At 42.0% G+C, this 17,330-nt stretch overlaps 1 protein-coding gene across 1 annotated transcript; it reads right to left on the bottom strand.

Moving 5' to 3' along the window:
• Positions 1-249: 249 nt before the first annotated feature.
• On the bottom strand, positions 250-16,810 carry LOC131620103 (uncharacterized). The gene is made up of 4 exons (XM_058891123.1): positions 16,517-16,810; positions 15,946-16,411; positions 15,181-15,840; positions 250-401 (listed from the first exon to the last, which is right to left on the bottom strand). The coding sequence occupies exons 1-4, from the start codon at positions 16,808-16,810 to the stop codon at positions 250-252; spliced, it is 1,572 nt and encodes a 523-aa protein (XP_058747106.1).
• Between the last annotated feature and the right edge of the window lie 520 nt (positions 16,811-17,330).

Below are 17,330 nucleotides of genomic sequence, written 5' to 3'. Positions count from 1 at the left end.
TTGACACTATTTATCTTACTCTCCCATTGAGTCTAGATGATAATGATTTTGGAGTCATCCCTTTGACATTATCTTTTAAAATTTGTCATCTCTTTGTGGAATTGGAAAAAAAATAGTATGAATGCGTTGAACAACTCCAAAAAAGTCTTTAGCTTTAATACACGGGTTAGCCATGTCACACAACGTTAAATTAAGACTATGACAACCACATGGAGTATACAAGGCTCTCGGATTTATGTCTAAAAATTTCTATTGTACTCCTTGATATTTTCCTTTCATACTTGACCCATTATCATAACCTTGTCCTCGCACATCAAATAGGTCAAGATCAAGCTTTTTCAATTCATTTTGTAAAACATCAAAAATCCATTGGCCAACTTTATTATCCACATTCAAAAATCCTAAAAAAGATTCCTCAACACTTATGGAAATTGAAGAAACATTTACACATCGTATTATCAAAGATAAATGTGTTGGTGACTGACATCATGAGTACAATCAAGTATCACTAAAAAATACTTTACTTGTTTGATTTTTCTAATGATTTTATTTTTATTTGCAGAAGCATGCAAATGTATTATCTTGTTTTGGATGCTATGTCCATGAAAGTGGACATGAATGTTATCATTTGGAAATTGAAATGAGTCATTCATTTTGGGACATCATTTTATTCAAAATAGGTCACTCATTATGGGACGGAAGGAGTACAATATAATGACCTCTGGCATGTACGAACCGGTGTGTAACCTAACAACATATTTTATATATATATATATATATATATATATATATATATATAACAAATGCAATGCGTGTTTTATGGGTTGGGCTAATATACTATGCATTTTATTTCACTCTGAACTGGCTAATTGGACTATTATTTCTATTTAAAATTATTAATTGATTGGGCTGGATCTCACCTAATATAAAATAAAAAATTTAAGCCTAGTTTTTTTTAGGCCCTGTGCAGTATGCCAGACTACACAGACCCAAATCCGGCATAATGTTAAGTTTAAATTAGTGAAAGGTGCATTTCCAAAGTCTATGTTGTCGCACGCTCGCGAAAAATGAACAGAGTCGCCACCAATATATTTATCCCATAAGGGAAAGGAATATCAGAAAACCTAACAAAGGATAAGAACAAGGTCTTGCGACCAGAGAATCTAGGTACGGGAGTCGGTTACGCGAGGGGAAGGTATTAGCACCCCTCGCGCCCATCGTACTCGATGGTATCCACCTATGTTTGTTTCTATCTAATGGGTGTATAACTATGTCTATGTCTAAATGCGAAATGAATGCAAAATGTAGGGAAAATAAAGAATTGTACTCGCACGGGCCCTACCCCGCTGCCTACGTATCCTTTTCAGGAATCAGAGTTACCGTAGCTCGGCTAAAGATTTTCTGTTTGTTTTTGTGTTTTTTAGTTGGGCGGCGTTAACGCTCACGCTCTTGCATAAGGGATCGCCTAGGATGCAACGGAGCGGAGATAACGGTGCCCTTAGGTGCCAACGAGGCAAAAGAAAAAGAAATGATTGGTTTGTGTCTTTTAGGGTAGATGGGTGATGAACAGTTCCCAATACCGGGCCACTCACCACTTTCTCTACTTTGCTTTAGTCTGAACCATTGTTAGATGTTTTAAGTGTTTTTGGTTGTGTATTTTTTTAAGGGAATTCACTTTGCGATTCGAATCACATAAAAATGTATAATGATCGAGAAGCAGATTAGGGAATGAATCCCACTCACTTCTATCCCCTTATGTAATGTTTGAGGAACAGATTAGGGAATGAATCCCACTCATTTCTCTCCCATTAATTAATGTTTGAGAAACAGATTAGGGAATGAATCCCACTCATTTCTCTCCCATTTGGTAGTGACCGAGAAACAGATTAGGGAATAAATCCCACTCGTTTCTATGCCACTAAGTGATTGAGAAACAGATTAGGGAATGAATCCCACTCATTTCTCTATCACTTCCTTAATGTGATTCGCATCTTCCTTTTATTAAATGTTTTAAAAGTTGAAAAGAAAAAGAATGAAAGAAGGGAACTATTTCTAAATTCTAGTCTAAGTTGTCTATATAAGGGAATTAAAATGATAAGCTATACAATTTATTAACAACAAAAAAAACTATACATGGAATAGGTAAAAGAAAATCAATATGCGACAAATAAAAATTGAGACCTATAGCAAACAAACGATATTCACAAGCACACATACATCTATTAATTCTATACAAAAAAATCGAGACTAAAAATTAATTCCTAAGTCTATTAGAGATTTATTTACAAAAGAAGTATTAATCGAAGGAAATTCGAATATCTTGTGAAGAAAAAGGATTTATTAAGAGGTTTGAAACGATAAAAAAACAAAAATCATGACAGTTATTCACACACTCTAACATACCTAAAGCCATTTTTTATGTATTTTTTATTTGATTAAAAAAGGAATCATGAACTAAAAGTTAGAGGAAAACAAAATTAAAAAGAAAAAGAAATTCTGAACAGGGGGGGTGTCAGTAATTCTGTGAACTAAAATTATGTTAAATGCATTCTGGGCCAGAAATAGGGGGTGGAAACAGCGCTAGCGTTCAGGCCCAGATTTAGTGAAGTGTGTGTGCATCAGTAAGGCCAGGGGTGCAAATTCAGAAACGGGCAAGGCCCAGAGCGAGTGGCCCAACGCAACCAATCACACCATCTATTCCATTTTTGTCATTTTTATTTCATTTTATTTTGTTCATTCAGCAAGTATATGGCTCTTTTTCTTAAAATAACGTGACATACTACATGGCCCTATGGTATCAATTGGTCTAAGTGAGATTAAGTCATAATAGGACAAAAATTATTCTAAGCCAATCATAGCAAACCAACACACACTCCAATCATTTGGATACAGCCAAAATGCAACGGAATGGGAATAAGGATCAATTACACGGTGCCACCTATGCTGCATGAAAGAGAAAGCCATGAACACATGCAACTACCGACGCCACTTCCGGTCTTCTTCTCAGGTGGAACTCCGGCGCCGGCGAGATAAAAACGTCCAGAAACTTCGAAAGTTAACACGTTTCCACATGATTTTTCTCAATGAATCCGAATCTGGCATTAGTTTTACTTGATTCTCTCCCTAACTTGTGAACCGAAGCTAAATATGAAACTCTAACATGAATGCTTTTCGCTTAAAAACTTCTCTAAACATATCAGCGCGTTCGCAATTGATTTACAGAACTCTAATGCGTGATTCACGAAGACAAACATGTGTTATAGCAGTTAAACAAGTCAAGATCTAAGAGAATCAGGGATACACTATGCACATGACCTAGCTCATGCTTCTACGATGTCTAGAGTGTTCACGTAACTCACCTGAGTGTCTTGGATGATTCCACAAAAAGTTGCACGCAAACTCCACTCCTCTCCTTTGAATCTTGGCGCTGAGGGAGATCCGAACCTCCGAGAACTAAACTCAGTCGCGTGTCCTTTGATAGACGATGGATCTTGACTTCAAGTCTTAGCCACGATCTTCTTGATGATGCAAGGATCGACGTTCATATTGAAGGGATGAAGGTGATGATGTTGCTCGGAATTGAGAAGGGATGGAGAAAATTAGATGAAGACTGAAACGGGAGCGGTGGTAGAGGGTGGTTCGGGGTGGATGAAGGTGGAGGTTTAGGTTATGGTGGTTGGGGCGGTTATGGAGGTGAGAGAAAGAAGAGAGAGAAGAGAGTGATGAGAATGAGTGTGAAGGAGAATAGGAAAAATGAGAGTGTGGTGAAAAATGAATGTGTTGTGATTTGTGAAGAGTTTTAGTTTATATATGGTGAGTGTGTAGGTAGGTTATGGTGTGGTGTGTTGCATTAGATCTCTCCTCCAAACTTAATGAGCAAGAGTTTCTTCACATGGTAACTTTGTATTCTCGAGCTTGTTATGAGATGGACTGACTTTTGATGTGTGGGACTTGATGAGATGAGGTTTATAAGTGTGAGAAATGTGGCCCTGAACTTAGAACATTAATGCTGCCAATGCCCCATGCGTGTATGATAGGAGTGTGGCTTACGTCCCGGTCGAAACGTGACTTGGCGACGGCATGACTTTAGACTCATGTACCTCATTCTATACTTGGTCAATTTCCCTGATCATTGTCTTGTTGTGTAGGGGGCATGGGAGAGATTATATTGCCATTGAGTTTGATTCAAATGAACACTTGTAACTTCCAACCAACGGGTTTGAAAATGGCACGTTAGGTGCTTGATGAAATACCTGGCGTATGACTAAGATTCTGGCCCAAACTCTTTCTCACGCGTATCTTGGTGAGGTCACGACTTTGAATCTCTCCAATTTTTTCAACACTTGCTCAATCGACTCAATTCTGGTTTTGTTACATAGCGGACATGGCAAAGAATGGGAGCATACCAAGTTTGCTTCCATGGAATTTTTATAGAACTCTAAAATTGGCTCGAGATATGGCACATCACATGTTTGTCAAAATGCTTCACGTACGACCAAAAATCTGCCTAGCTAAATGACTTGAACAAATGCATTTCTTCTAACTTCAAACCAACATAACTCTTGAATCAAGCTTCAAATGGAAAAACTCCCAACTAGAGAATTGTAGAGGGCTATGATTTGAACACTTTTGATGTTGAGCTTGTCTTAAAATTCTGTCGTTTTCAACATGATAATCGAACCTGAAGTCAGATGCCCAGCCAATTGGAAATTCATTCAAAAATTCTTTAAGTGTAGAACTTTCCTCTTTTGGCAAGTTCCCATTTCAACTAACTTTCCAAATTTGGCAGTTTTGATTATTTCTTGATTTTTCTCATTTCCTTGACTTTATTTGACCGGTTTTCCACCAAAAGTCGATATTTGAATAATTTTCCCGATTTTGACCCAAAAGTCAACTGTTCCGATTTTTCCGACTATTGATGAAATTCCCGATTAAATCTCTTCCACTCACATCCAGTCAACCAAACACATCCACACAGTCAGTATGAGAAGTTTTCCACACATTGAAGCCACTTCTGATTAAATGTTGACCAGAAAGTCAACTGGTTGACTTTGGTCAAAGAAACCCCGATTTAAAGAACCAGATGATTTGCAAGCTTGTACCCTCTAATCGATGCCCTGATTCGAAGCAGAGAGACACCCCAATCCAGGAGGACTTCAATGAACATAGAGCCACATGATTATACCTCAGTTTTCTCATTCTCTGATCATACTTCTTTGCAATGGAGCTTTTTCTTGCTGGCCCTTGAATAACACCTATGATGTGAATGCATGAGTATGGATTATGACCTAAGTGATGTATGTACGTGAATGCAAAGCCTAAGCCAGTTAGAAGTTAAAGGGTAGGACAAATTTGGGGTATGACAGCTGCCCCTATTTAATCGTCTTAAACCTGAAGGTGAGATTGGCGTTAGCCTTTCGAACATTCAAGGTAGAAGAAGATTAAATATCAAGACCTGAAATTTGTCCTGAAGAAAAGATGGTGTAAGTGTTATCCTTATTTTTATTTTGATATCTGCTGGGGAAAGAGAATTTTGTTTTTCTTGATGGAAATATTTACAGCGAGTAATGGGTTTGAATAGTGGTAGCTTGTAACGTAACTTGAGGTGCCAATACAAGGTTCCCAAAAGAGGTGTTACATGAAACAACGACTGGAAGGGAATAGATCTCGTGCGATCTACGACTCAACATCGACTCGACAACAGGAGAGGAAAGGAAAGATCTCGTACGATCTTCAGGACTGAAACAAAAGGGATCTCGTGCGATCTAAGACTCAACATCGACTCGACAACAGGAGAGGTAAGGAAAAGATCTCGTGCGACCTTATGACCTATCATTGGGAGAAGACCTCGTGCGACCTTCAAAACAGGGGAAGAGTAGATCTCGTGCGACTTACAGGACCAAAGGAGATAGATCTCGTACGACCTACGACTCAACATCAAGAGAAGATCTCGTACGACCTTCAGGACGAAAAGGGGATAGATCTCGTGCGACCTATGACTCAACATCGGGAGAAGACCTCGTACGATCTTCAAAACTGAAAGGAACAGATCTCGTGCGACCTTCTGACCTATCATTGGGAGAAGACCTCGTACGACCTTCAAGACAGGGGGAAAAATAGATCTCGTGCGACCTACAGGACCAAAGGAGATAGATCTCGTACGACCTACGACTCAACATCAAGAGAAGATCTCGTACGACCTTCAGGACGAAAAGGGGATAGATCTCGTGCGACCTACGACTCAACATCGCCTCGACATCAGAAGGAGGAAAACAGAAAGACTTCGTGTCAGAGATTTGTCAGGAATTGAGGACACCTCGTATCGGCACCACCGCTTAAAAGTGTTTGTAGTATGATAGCAGATATCAGGCAAAGTTTGTACAAGTAACAACTTTGAGAGGATGGGTCATTGTTCTGATTCGACATTGGCTCCTATTATCTGGCTTATGTTCCGTATGCATGTTTGAGTTTTTATGGCGTAATGATCCACTGTAATGGATATGCTACGGGTGCGATGCTATACGCAATGGCTTCTATATGCAGAGAGTGCCAAATAAAGGCCCTTGGTGGAACAGAAGAGTAGGATCATTGGGGTCCGTTGCTTGTGATCTTGAGACGCCATTGTGGGTGGGTGTTGAAAACCTCATAGTGCCAAAGATGATTGGCAACTGTGTGGAGGATTAGAACATAACTCTGTTGGGGAGGAAGTGACTTTGCTCGAATTTCCTTACATCCTATACTGCTTGGGGAAACGTGGGTTCTGATGGACACTTCTTTGTCTGCCATGTGGGGGAGAGACATGGATTTCTTCCGGTGTCTTGTGCTTACCAGTACTGATGAATTATACATCTGAACTTTCACGCGGGATGATGACGACTTTTGTGGCATTTCGTAAGCCAAGATGACGACTAGAACCTGCAACCTGCACAGAAAACAACGTTTGGATGCAAATGGTGCCCCTTAGAGCACTTTTATGTTTATGTAACATCATGTTTCGTTTTGATTTTGTGATTATTATTCCCCATGTTTTCAATGCAATGTTTAATAACGAATTAAATCACATTTCGCATGCGAAAAAGAAAGAAAGAAAGCTTTTGCATCAAAAGATCATTTTATTGATGGAATGCCTGTGAATAGGCTTCTGTACAGGGAAGCAACTCCTAAATGAGGTAGTTGCGAAAAAGAAAATAAAATGCAAAGAGTAAAATGGCAAAGAGGAATGCTCGGATTTCCATTAAAACTGATATTGCTACAGTTCCCATATCCTCGATCCTCTCAATGCTTTGCTTCAGAAAAGTAATGGTTGGATTGATTCGTCCGTTCTGTCAAGGGCGTATAGTGGTCTTTGTGAAAGATATTCAGACTGCAGCCTCTCGCTTTTGATCCCTAACTTTTGCCTGGATCGCCCTTTCGGGTTTTCAATCCAGCGGGATGCCCCTTTTTGCCTAAGTCGCCCTTTCGGGTTTTCAACTTAGCGGGTTATTCTTCTCTTTTTGTTTTTATCCCTAATTTTTGCCCAAACCCTTTTGGTTTGCCGGGATGCCCTTATTTTTGCCTAGGTACGTCGACCTAGCGGGTCTTTTATGCGTAGTATTTTTTGACTGAGTCTGAATTGACTGGGAGTGGAACGTCTTCCCCATCCATCTTTGTCAAGATTAAAGCACCACCTGAAAATGCTTTCTTCACAATGTATGGTCCCTCATAGTTGGGGGTCCATTTGCCCCTTGGATCGGTATGAATTGGCAAGATCTTCCTTACGACTAGGTCACCTGTGTGGAATTCTCGAGGCCGAATCTTCTTGTCATACGCTTTCTTGATCCTCTTTTGGTACAAATGGCCATGGCAGATAGCAGATAAGCGTTTCTCCTCAATTAGATTGAGATGATCAAGCCTCGTTTGAACCCATTCAGTTTCATCGAGTTTGGCGTCCATCAAGACTCTCAACGAAGGAATTTCCACTTCGACAGGTAGTACGGCCTCCATACCGTAGACAAGAGAGAAGGGAGTTGCCCTAGTTGAAGTACGAACCGAAGTTCTATAGCCATGCAAAGCAAATGGCAACATCTCATGCCAATCTTTATACGTTCTAACCATCTTCTGGACGATCTTCTTTATATTCTTGTTAGCAGCTTCGACTGCGCCATTCATCTTTGGCCGATAGGGTGATGAATTGTGATGTTCGATCTTGAACTCTTCACACAACTCCGCCATCATCTTGTTATTAAGATTGGACCCATTATCAGTGATGATCTTATTTGGAACCCCATATCGGCATATGATCTCTTTCTTGATGAAGCGAGTAACGACTTGCTTGGTTACATTTTTGTAAGAAGCAGCTTCAACCCATTTGTTGAAGTAGTCGATAGCAACAAGGATAAATCTATGCCCATTTGAAGCTTGTGGCTCAATTCGTCCAATCATGTCAATGCCCCACATGGCAAAGGGCCAAGGTGACGTCAGGACATTCAGAGGAGTTGGAGGAACATGAATTCTGTCAGCATACACTTGGCATTTGTGACATTTCTTCACGTATACATAACAATCACTTTCAATGGTCATCCAATAATATCCTGCTCGCAAGATCTTTTTGGCCATGGAGTGCCCATTGGAATGGGTTCCAAAAGATCCTTCATGAATTTCCCGCATGATTAATTCTGCTTCGTGTCTATCCACGCATCTGAGCAAAACCGAATCATAGTTTCTTTTGTACAGGACGTCTCCTGACAAGAAGAATTTGGATGCTAACCTTCGAAGCGTTCGCTTATCACCAATCGTAGCATCTTCGGGATACTCTTGCTTCTCAACATACCTCTTGATGTCGTAATACCATGGCTTTTCATCATACGCATCTTCAGTAGTGAGACAATGAGCAGGGAACACATGGGCAGGCTCTTTGTAACGGAGGATCCTTATATCTGGCGCTTCATTAGGGGAGCTAACTCTGAACATTGCTGCCAAGGTAGCCAAAGCGTCTGCCAATTGATTCTCCTCTCGTGGGATGTGATCAAAGGTGATTTCCTCGAAAGCGGGCAACAACTCCAAGATATAGTCCTTATAAGGAACTAAATTGGGGTGTCGTGTTTCCCAATCACCTCTTACTTGATGTATGACCAATGCAGAATCCCCATAAACCTCAAGGATCTTGATCCTCATATCAATGGCTGCTTCGAGGCCCATTATGCAAGCTTCGTACTCTGCGACATTGTTTGTGCAATCAAAGCATATTCTAGCTGTGAAAGGGATGTGAGTTTGACGAGGAGAAGTCAAAACTGCCCCAATACCATGGCCCATAGCATTTGATGCACCGTCGAACGTGAGAGTCCATCGCTCTCCTGGTTCGGGTCCTTCATTATCATCCAGTTTCATGATATCTTCATCAGGAAAGTCAAACTTCATTGACTGATACTCTTCTAATGGCTGATGAGCCAGATGATCTGCAAGGACACTTCCTTTGATGGCCTTTTGTGTGACATACTGGATGTCGTATTCTGATAAAAGCATTTGCCATCGGGCTAGTCTTCCTGTAAGGGCCGGTTTTTCAAAGATGTACTTTATCGGGTCCATTTTGGAGATCAATAGAGTGGTGTGGGTCAGCATATACTGTCTCAGTCGGCGAGTAGCCCATACCAAAGCACAGCAAGTTTTCTCGAGTAGTGAGTAGCGGGATTCACAATCGGTAAACTTTTTGCTCAGGTAATAAATGGCGCACTCTTTTCGACCGGACTCGTCATGTTGGCCCAGCACACACCCCATAGATCCTTCAAGCACAGTTAAGTACATAAGAAGCGGCCTCTCAGGAACCGGAGGCATGAGAATTGGTGGCTCTTGGAGATACTGCTTGATCTTTTCGAAGGCTTGCTGACAACGATCATCCCAACGGATATCTTGATTTTTGTGCAGCAGTTTGAAGATGGGTTCACAAGTGTCAGTGAGATGAGAAATGAACCTGGCTATGTAATTCAATCTTCCAAGGAACCCTCGAACTTCTTTTTCATTCTTCGGTGCTGGCATGTTCTGTATTGCTCTTACTTTATCAGGGTCGACCTCAATCCCTCGTTGGCTCACAATGAATCCAAGTAACTTTCCAGATCGCACTCCAAAAGTGCACTTGTTTGGATTAAGCCTCAACTTGAATTTACGCAAACGAGCAAACAGTTTCTCAAGATATACCAAGTGTTCCTCCTCAGTTTGGGATTTTGCAATCATATCATCGACGTACACCTCAACCTCTTTATGGATCATGTCATGGAAGAGGGTCACCATTGCTCGTTGATATGTTGCACCAGCATTCTTAAGACCAAAAGGCATCACCTTATAACAATATGTACCCCACGGAGTGGTAAAGGTAGTCTTGGTCATATCTTCAGGAGCCATCTTTATTTGATTATAGCCAGAAAAACCATCCATGAAAGAGAACACCGAATACTGAGCAGTGTTGTCGACTAGCACATCAATATGAGGCAGAGGGAAATCATCCTTCGGACTAGCCCTATTCAAATCTTGGTAGTCAACACACATGCGTACCTTTCCGTCCTTCTTAGGAACAGGTACTATGTTTGCAATCCAAGGAGGATACTCACACACAGATAAGAAACCAGCCTTCAACTGTTTTTCAACTTCTTCCTTGATTTTCAAAGCCATATCAGGTCGTGTTCTTCGTGGTTTTTGCTTTACAGGCGGACATTCTGGTTTGAGCGGTAACCTGTGCATAACTATATCCGTGTCTAAACCAGGCATGTCTTCGTATGACCAGGCGAAGATGTCAACATACTCTCGAAGCAGCTCAATCAACCTTCTCTTTACATCACTTTGCAAAGCAGCCCCTATCTTGACTTCTCTCTTTGCTTCTTCTGTACCGAGGTTGATGATTTCTATGGCTTCTTGATGTGGCTGAATAGATTTCTCCTCTTGTCTCAAAAGTCTTGCCAATTCCTCGGGGACTTCACAATCTTCCCCACTATCCTCATCAGCTTGGTCAATTGGATTCTCAAAGATATCAAGACGTGGAACTGTAACATTATCATTTTTGATGGAGTTCGAGCCGGATCTGCACGATGGATGATTTATGCCTTAGAATGCAACACATAAAAAAGGAAAAAAAAGGAAATCTTTGCCATTTTTGAAAAAGTTTTTTAAAGTAAAAACAAAAATGAAAGAAATGGAACAGTAATTGCATGCGAAGATATGATTTTCATTCAATATTAAACAAATTGAAACAACATGGGGGCCCTTCTTTATACAAGTGGTCAAAATGCTTAGGGCGAAGCACATGACTTATCGAAACAAGAAAATTACATCTCCATAAAAGTGACTCTAGGGATGTCCAAGATAGTCCAATTGTTGAGTTCCTGTCCAGGCGCAGCATGGCAAATGAATCTGGAGAGATCTTCTTCATCATCATCATCCATGGCGAGAACTTGACTTCCAGAACTGGTGCTTGCACTGACGAACACTTGAGAAATGGGGGGAATCACCTTCTTTCCAGGAGTTATGCTGAGCTAAGTAGAAGAAGATGGTTGATACCCAAGGCCATACTTGTCTCGCTTCTCTTGAACGTCAATCAGCTTGCCCCAGGCACTATGGGGAGTACCAGCTTCTAAGAAAGCCTTAGCATCATTTAAAGACGAGAGGGGCGCTCTGAGTTCCTTCTTATTCTCGACCACAGGGAGTTTGTCAACTGACACAATCTCTAAGGCTTGAAAAGGTGTCTCTTGTATCTCTCCCTCCACTTCAACATAACGGTATGATGCCAGATTATTGACTATCAAATCCTCTTCACCAGTGATCACAACAATCTTGTCATTCACAACAAATTTCAAACACTGGTGGAGAGTGGATGTCACAGCTCCAGCAGCATGAATCCAAGGACGACCCAAGAGGCAAGTGTATGAAGGGTTTATATCCATAACGTAGAAGGCAATGTAGAACATGTGAGGACCAATCAAGACAGGCAGATCAATTTCTCCTTCTACGGACCTTCTAGAACCATCAAATGCTCTAACGCTCATAGTGCATGGTCTCATCATAATCCCATCCATACTCAGCTTAAACAAAGTGGCCTTGGGCATCACATTAAGAGAAGAACCTGTATCAATCAGAACTCGAGACAACACAGCATCCAGACACTTGACGGAGATATGCAATGCTTTGTTATGTGCCCTACCCTCAGGTGGAAGTTCATCATCAGAAAAACCCAAACAATTACCAGCAGCAATGTTGGTCACAACCCCTTCGAACTGAGGCACAGTAATATCTTGAGTTACGTGAGCGGAAGCCAGAACTTTCATCAGAGCATCACGGTGAGCTTCAGAATGTACCAAGAGAGACAAGATGGAGATCTTGGCTTGAGTCTGATCAAGTTGGTCAATCACTTTGTAATCACTTTTCTTAATGATTTTCAAAAGTTGCTCGGCATCTTGGGCATTACGTGTTACAGGAGGATCAACAGCAACTTGCTTTCCTTTTGCTTGTGTACTAGCCTCTTTGTTGGTCTCTTTAGGAGGCGGAGGAGGGGCAGCAAAGATCCGACCACTACGGGTAATGCCACTAGTGCCAGTAATATTTGTGATACTCGAAGTACCCACTGGAGGACAGTCAAACTTCTTCCCTCGAATATACACGGCATTATAACTCCAAGGAACAGCCTTAGAATCATTCACAGGAGAGGGAACAAGAGACGAGGTTGAAGGAGTCGAAGGAACATTTGGAACCTGAATAACCAACGGAGTCCTCGGAGCCTGAATGACCAAAGGAGTACTCGGAGCATGAATGACCAAAGAAGTGTCCTGAGTCTTTGATATCTCAGCAGGGTAGTAAGGGATCTCTAAAGTAGCCACATCTTCGACAAGAACGACCCTTTCCACCCTAAGAACACCCTCATCCATCAGTTTCTGGATTTCTTCTCTCAACCTAGTGCATTCCTCAGGATTAGAAGAACATTGCAAACAGTAGTCATGTAGTTCACACAAAACCTTTTGTTGCATAAGATACTCTCTGACAACTGCTAGCGGCATCCTAACCTCATTAACATCATTTACCAGGATCTGATCATCACATAACTCAATAGCATTGGTCGTACCAGCATGAGGAGGCATAGGATTATTCTGCACATTAGGACCAGTGGGAGCGAACGAGATAAGCTTGTCGTCAAGGAGATCCTGAACCTTCAATTTGAATGCTCTACACTTTTCAATAGTATGGCCTGGTGCCCCTGAATGAAATTCACATCGAGCATTAACATCATAACCGGGAGGGAGAGGACTAGGTGGAGGTCCAAGTTCACGGAGTTGTACCAATTGACCAGCAAGCAACTGAGGGAGAAGCTGAGCATATGACATCGGAACCGGATCGATACGCCTATCTTGGAATCTTGTTCTTTGCGGGCCCCTTTGACCTTGAGGCCTAGGGTTCTGTTGACGATTCCGAGGAGCAGCAGCTTGTTGTTGTGGTACGAAAGGCTGTTGGGGTGCCATCCATGGTTGTGGAAGAGCAGCAGCGTATGCTTGAGGGACATACGGACCAGGAACAGCATAAGGCATCGGATAATAAGGAGGTGGAACAGCAGAATATGCAGGAGCTCGGCCTTGGTCAACAGAAGCGGTGCTAGTCTCACCTTCCTTCTTCTTCACAAACCCAGAATACGGCTTCTTACCATTACCACTTGAGTTGCTAGGATTAGTAACACCTTGAATGGTACCAGCTTTGACACAGTTCTCAACCCTCTCCCCAATGATGACCGCATCCGAAAAGGAAGGAGAAGTATTACTAACCATGTGCTGAAGATACGGCCCTTTCAGAGTCCCCATAAACAGATCAATCAACTCTCGGTCCAATAAAGGAGGTTGGACTCGAGCAGCAAGTTCACGCCACCTCTGGGCGTATTCCTTAAAGGACTCTTCGGATTTCTGTGACATATTCTGCAGCTGGGCACGGCTAGGAGCCATAGCAGTATTGTAGTGGTATTGTTTCAAGAAGGCATCAACGAGTTCTCCCCAAGTACTGACATTAGACCTCTCGAGTTTCATATACCACTCCAACGGGGCTCCAGTGAGACTATCCTGGAAAAAATGCATAAGCAGAGGTTCGTTCTCAGCGTGAGCGGCCATCTTACGGCAGTAGGAACGAATGTGAGTCTCTGGGCAGGTAACTCCCTTGTACTTATCAAAATCTGGCACCTTGAACTTCGGGGGAATAACAATCCCAGGTACCAAGCACATAGCAGCAGTGTTGAAACTCGAAGTTTAGCAACCTCAACGGCCTTAAGGCGTTCTTCAAGAGCTTGGTACATCTTAGCAGTCTCAGTCAATTCAGCAGTAAGATCATGTTCAAGGTCAATAACCTCGTGGTGGTCATCCACTACCTTCGGTATCCCCTCAGCAGGAATCTCCTTAGTTTTCACCCCTCCATCAGCAGAATTGGTGGGAGTGTCTTTGATCAACCCAGCAACGCTCTTTCTGAGCTCTTCTTGCCCTTGGACAACGACATGAAGAGTCTCCATAAGTTGGGTCATTCTTTCCCCCATAACATCCATATCCCTACGGAGGGCAGCTTGACTCTGTTCAAATTGATCCATGATTCTCTCGTTGCTCCTGGTACGGTAAGGATGTAAGAAAGTCAGCTTCGTCGTCGGAAAAGAAATCTGTTTTGTAAGGGACCCCAATTAGTGCCTTGTATAACAACCTGAAAAATGCAATGTGACAATGTGAATGTATGAGTGCATGTGTGCGTATGACGTGATGTGCCATTTTCAGAGTATCCAAGATTTAATATTGATCCAGAATAGCTAACAATGTGACAAAAGATAAGTGTCAAGAGAAACTAGTTCTTTTTTATTCATAACAGAAATTTAAACTTGGGCAAGCCATACATCAACAGGATAGTTCAACAAGGGAAATAAAAGACCCCATCCAACAAGTCTGGTGGTGGTCGAAACATACAGACTCAAACATCAATCCATCTGAATATAAAACAGAGGTCCTCCTTGTCTGAAATGCTCGTCGCTCTACTTCTTAGTTTCATCAAACAGTTTCTTGGTTGCTTCTCGATCTCTTCCTTTAAGAAGGCTTTGAATCACCTCATCTTTGCGAAACAAATGCCCATCTAGCTTCTTGCAGCACTCCCTGAGTTCGTCACATCCTTTGCATTCTGGGAGATAATCCTTCTCAGACACGTCCTCCATACCCATCATTCGATCTCTGAGCTTGGCGTTTTCTTCTGTTAGTCGGGCGGTGCGGAGGTGACTTCCTTTCAACTGAGTCTCAACCGCTATCCTTTGGGTGGTCTCTTCTTCCAGTTTCTTTTTCAGACTCCTCACTTCAGCTCTGGCCTCCCTTTCTATCTTGAGTTTATAAGCCTTCAAGTCTTCTCTGTACTCTCGTTTGAGTCTCTCTTCTGCCTCCTTTACGGCCCTTTTTATGATCTCCTGGTGATCTTCAACAACAACAGTAGTATCTCTTTCACCTTTTTCCGTTCTAGCCCTCTTTTGAACTCTCAAAGATCCTTCTTTCAGCACCTTGGCTTCATGTGTCAACTCAACCCCTATTTGGTCCACAAGATGATGTTTTGGTCGCGCATCTGACTTCTTTTCGTGCAATTGGGTGCTTTCCATATTTACTGGGATGCAATTCTCAGCAGGCATAATGGCAATTGGAACCTTAGGTGGTTGCTCGTACAATGGATTAACCTTCGGGAAAGGCAACAGACGATCTTTAACTCTATCCTCAACCCAATCCGTGTAGGCTTGTTTGGCAACGGCATTCTTTTCACCTAGAGAAGTCTGATCATCTGTATGGATGCTATTCCAGGCACTCCTCACCTTTTCTAGACTCTTTGGATAGGTTCCTTTCTCAAAGCAAACGGATTCGAATATCTCTTTGTCCAAAGGCTTGTTTTTAAGTGCAAAACCCAACTGACGCAGCGCTAGCTTAGGATTGTAATTGATAACACCTTTCGTTCCTATGAGGGGAACATTGTCAAAAGTACCACAACTAGTTATAACTTCCTCTACGTCCATTCCGGTAGGACACCAGACAATGTCGTTTCCAGTAAGCCCCATGATCCTTTGAGGCCATTTTTGTGAGTCTTTTGTTGTAACAAACGGCCCGCTTTTAGGCAAGTGTGAAGTGAACCACTCATATAGCAACGGTAAACAACTCCCAACTGATCCTTTCTTCCCATACCTGGAGTGGATGGTATAATAAGTATCTGCTAAAAGAGTAGGCACAGGATTTTGATCCATGAAGAGACAAACAGCAGTTAGATCGACGAAATTCAGAATATTCGGGAACAACACCAAACCATAGATCATAACGGCTAGGAGAGCGTTGAATTCTTTCCATTTCTTCTCAATAGCAAGGGTGTCGGCCTTCTTTATCAGAAATTTCACATGGAATCCGTGGGTTCCACCATTAGGCTTCCAGTTATCTGTAACATCTTTCATGCTCAAATAAAGAGCACCAGCAATTCGGTCCATTTTCGGTTTCTCAGGTACACAAACAAAAGGGATCCTATGTTGAACCTTAATCTTGAGGATGTCAGCATATTCTTCAAGGGTTGGTGCCAGTTGGTAATCAAGAAAGGTGAAACATCGTAACTCAGGATCGTAGAACTGAAGAAGTGTGTATAGAGCCCATCCATCAACCCGAGAAGTTAACATGTGTAAGATATGGCCATATGTCTTCCTGAACTCATCCAAGTTATGCCCAGTAACTAAAGTGCTCAACTGAATCAGATGTGTCATATCCTCACGAAAAAAACTGCAGGTGAATGTACGCTTGGTAGCCTCTTTTGTAGCGGTCACGTTATTAGCCATCCTGGATGAAAGGTAATAACCTCAGATACCCTGAAAAATGGCATGCATATGAGAAATAATACTATTTTTTCTTTTCTTTTTTCTTTCTTCTTTTTTATTACATCTTTTCTTTCTCTTTTTTTTTTTGAAAATAAATATGCCATGATGAGAATGATGCAATGGAGTTTCTCCCAATATGAGAGAGTTGTTGTGTCGTCTCTGAACAGAATCACACGTCATAAGGTCAAAGGTTCGGCATAGGCGCCACACAGCCATAAGAACAATAGTCACCAATAGAACAGAATAGTCACCAACGGTACCTGTCATGTATATCCCTCCCCACTCACAGGTGAATCTAGGCCAGGGTAAGGTCATGAAACGCAGTATACGGTCCGCCCGAAGGTAAGCATCATCACAGCGCGGATGCGGGTGACGATAATACCTCCGTTTGAAACCACTACTCTGCTCGTAGTCACATGATCCATCCCGAGACGTACACCTCGAGACAAACCATGCTCCCACTCTATCCTAGGGTACCTAA

This window comes from Vicia villosa, linkage group LG7 (assembly GCF_029867415.1).
Source record: "Vicia villosa cultivar HV-30 ecotype Madison, WI linkage group LG7, Vvil1.0, whole genome shotgun sequence".
Classification (NCBI taxonomy): domain Eukaryota; kingdom Viridiplantae; phylum Streptophyta; class Magnoliopsida; order Fabales; family Fabaceae; genus Vicia; species Vicia villosa.
The sequence above is the reverse complement of the archived record's forward strand: the minus strand, read 5'-3'. Positions and strand labels throughout refer to the sequence as shown.

Excerpts from the sequence above, each read along its gene's own strand:
- LOC131620103 (XM_058891123.1), bottom strand. The coding sequence starts at position 16,810 with ATGGCTAATAACGTGACCGCTACAAAAGAGGCTACCAAGCGTACATTC. Across the intron at positions 16,412-16,516 it reads CTGACATCCTCAAGATTAAG|CCTAATGGTGGAACCCACGG; the intron begins GTTCAACATAGG and ends GATAACTGGAAG. Across the intron at positions 15,841-15,945 it reads TCCCCTCATAGGAACGAAAG|GAACCTATCCAAAGAGTCTA; the intron begins GTGTTATCAATT and ends GCTTTGAGAAAG.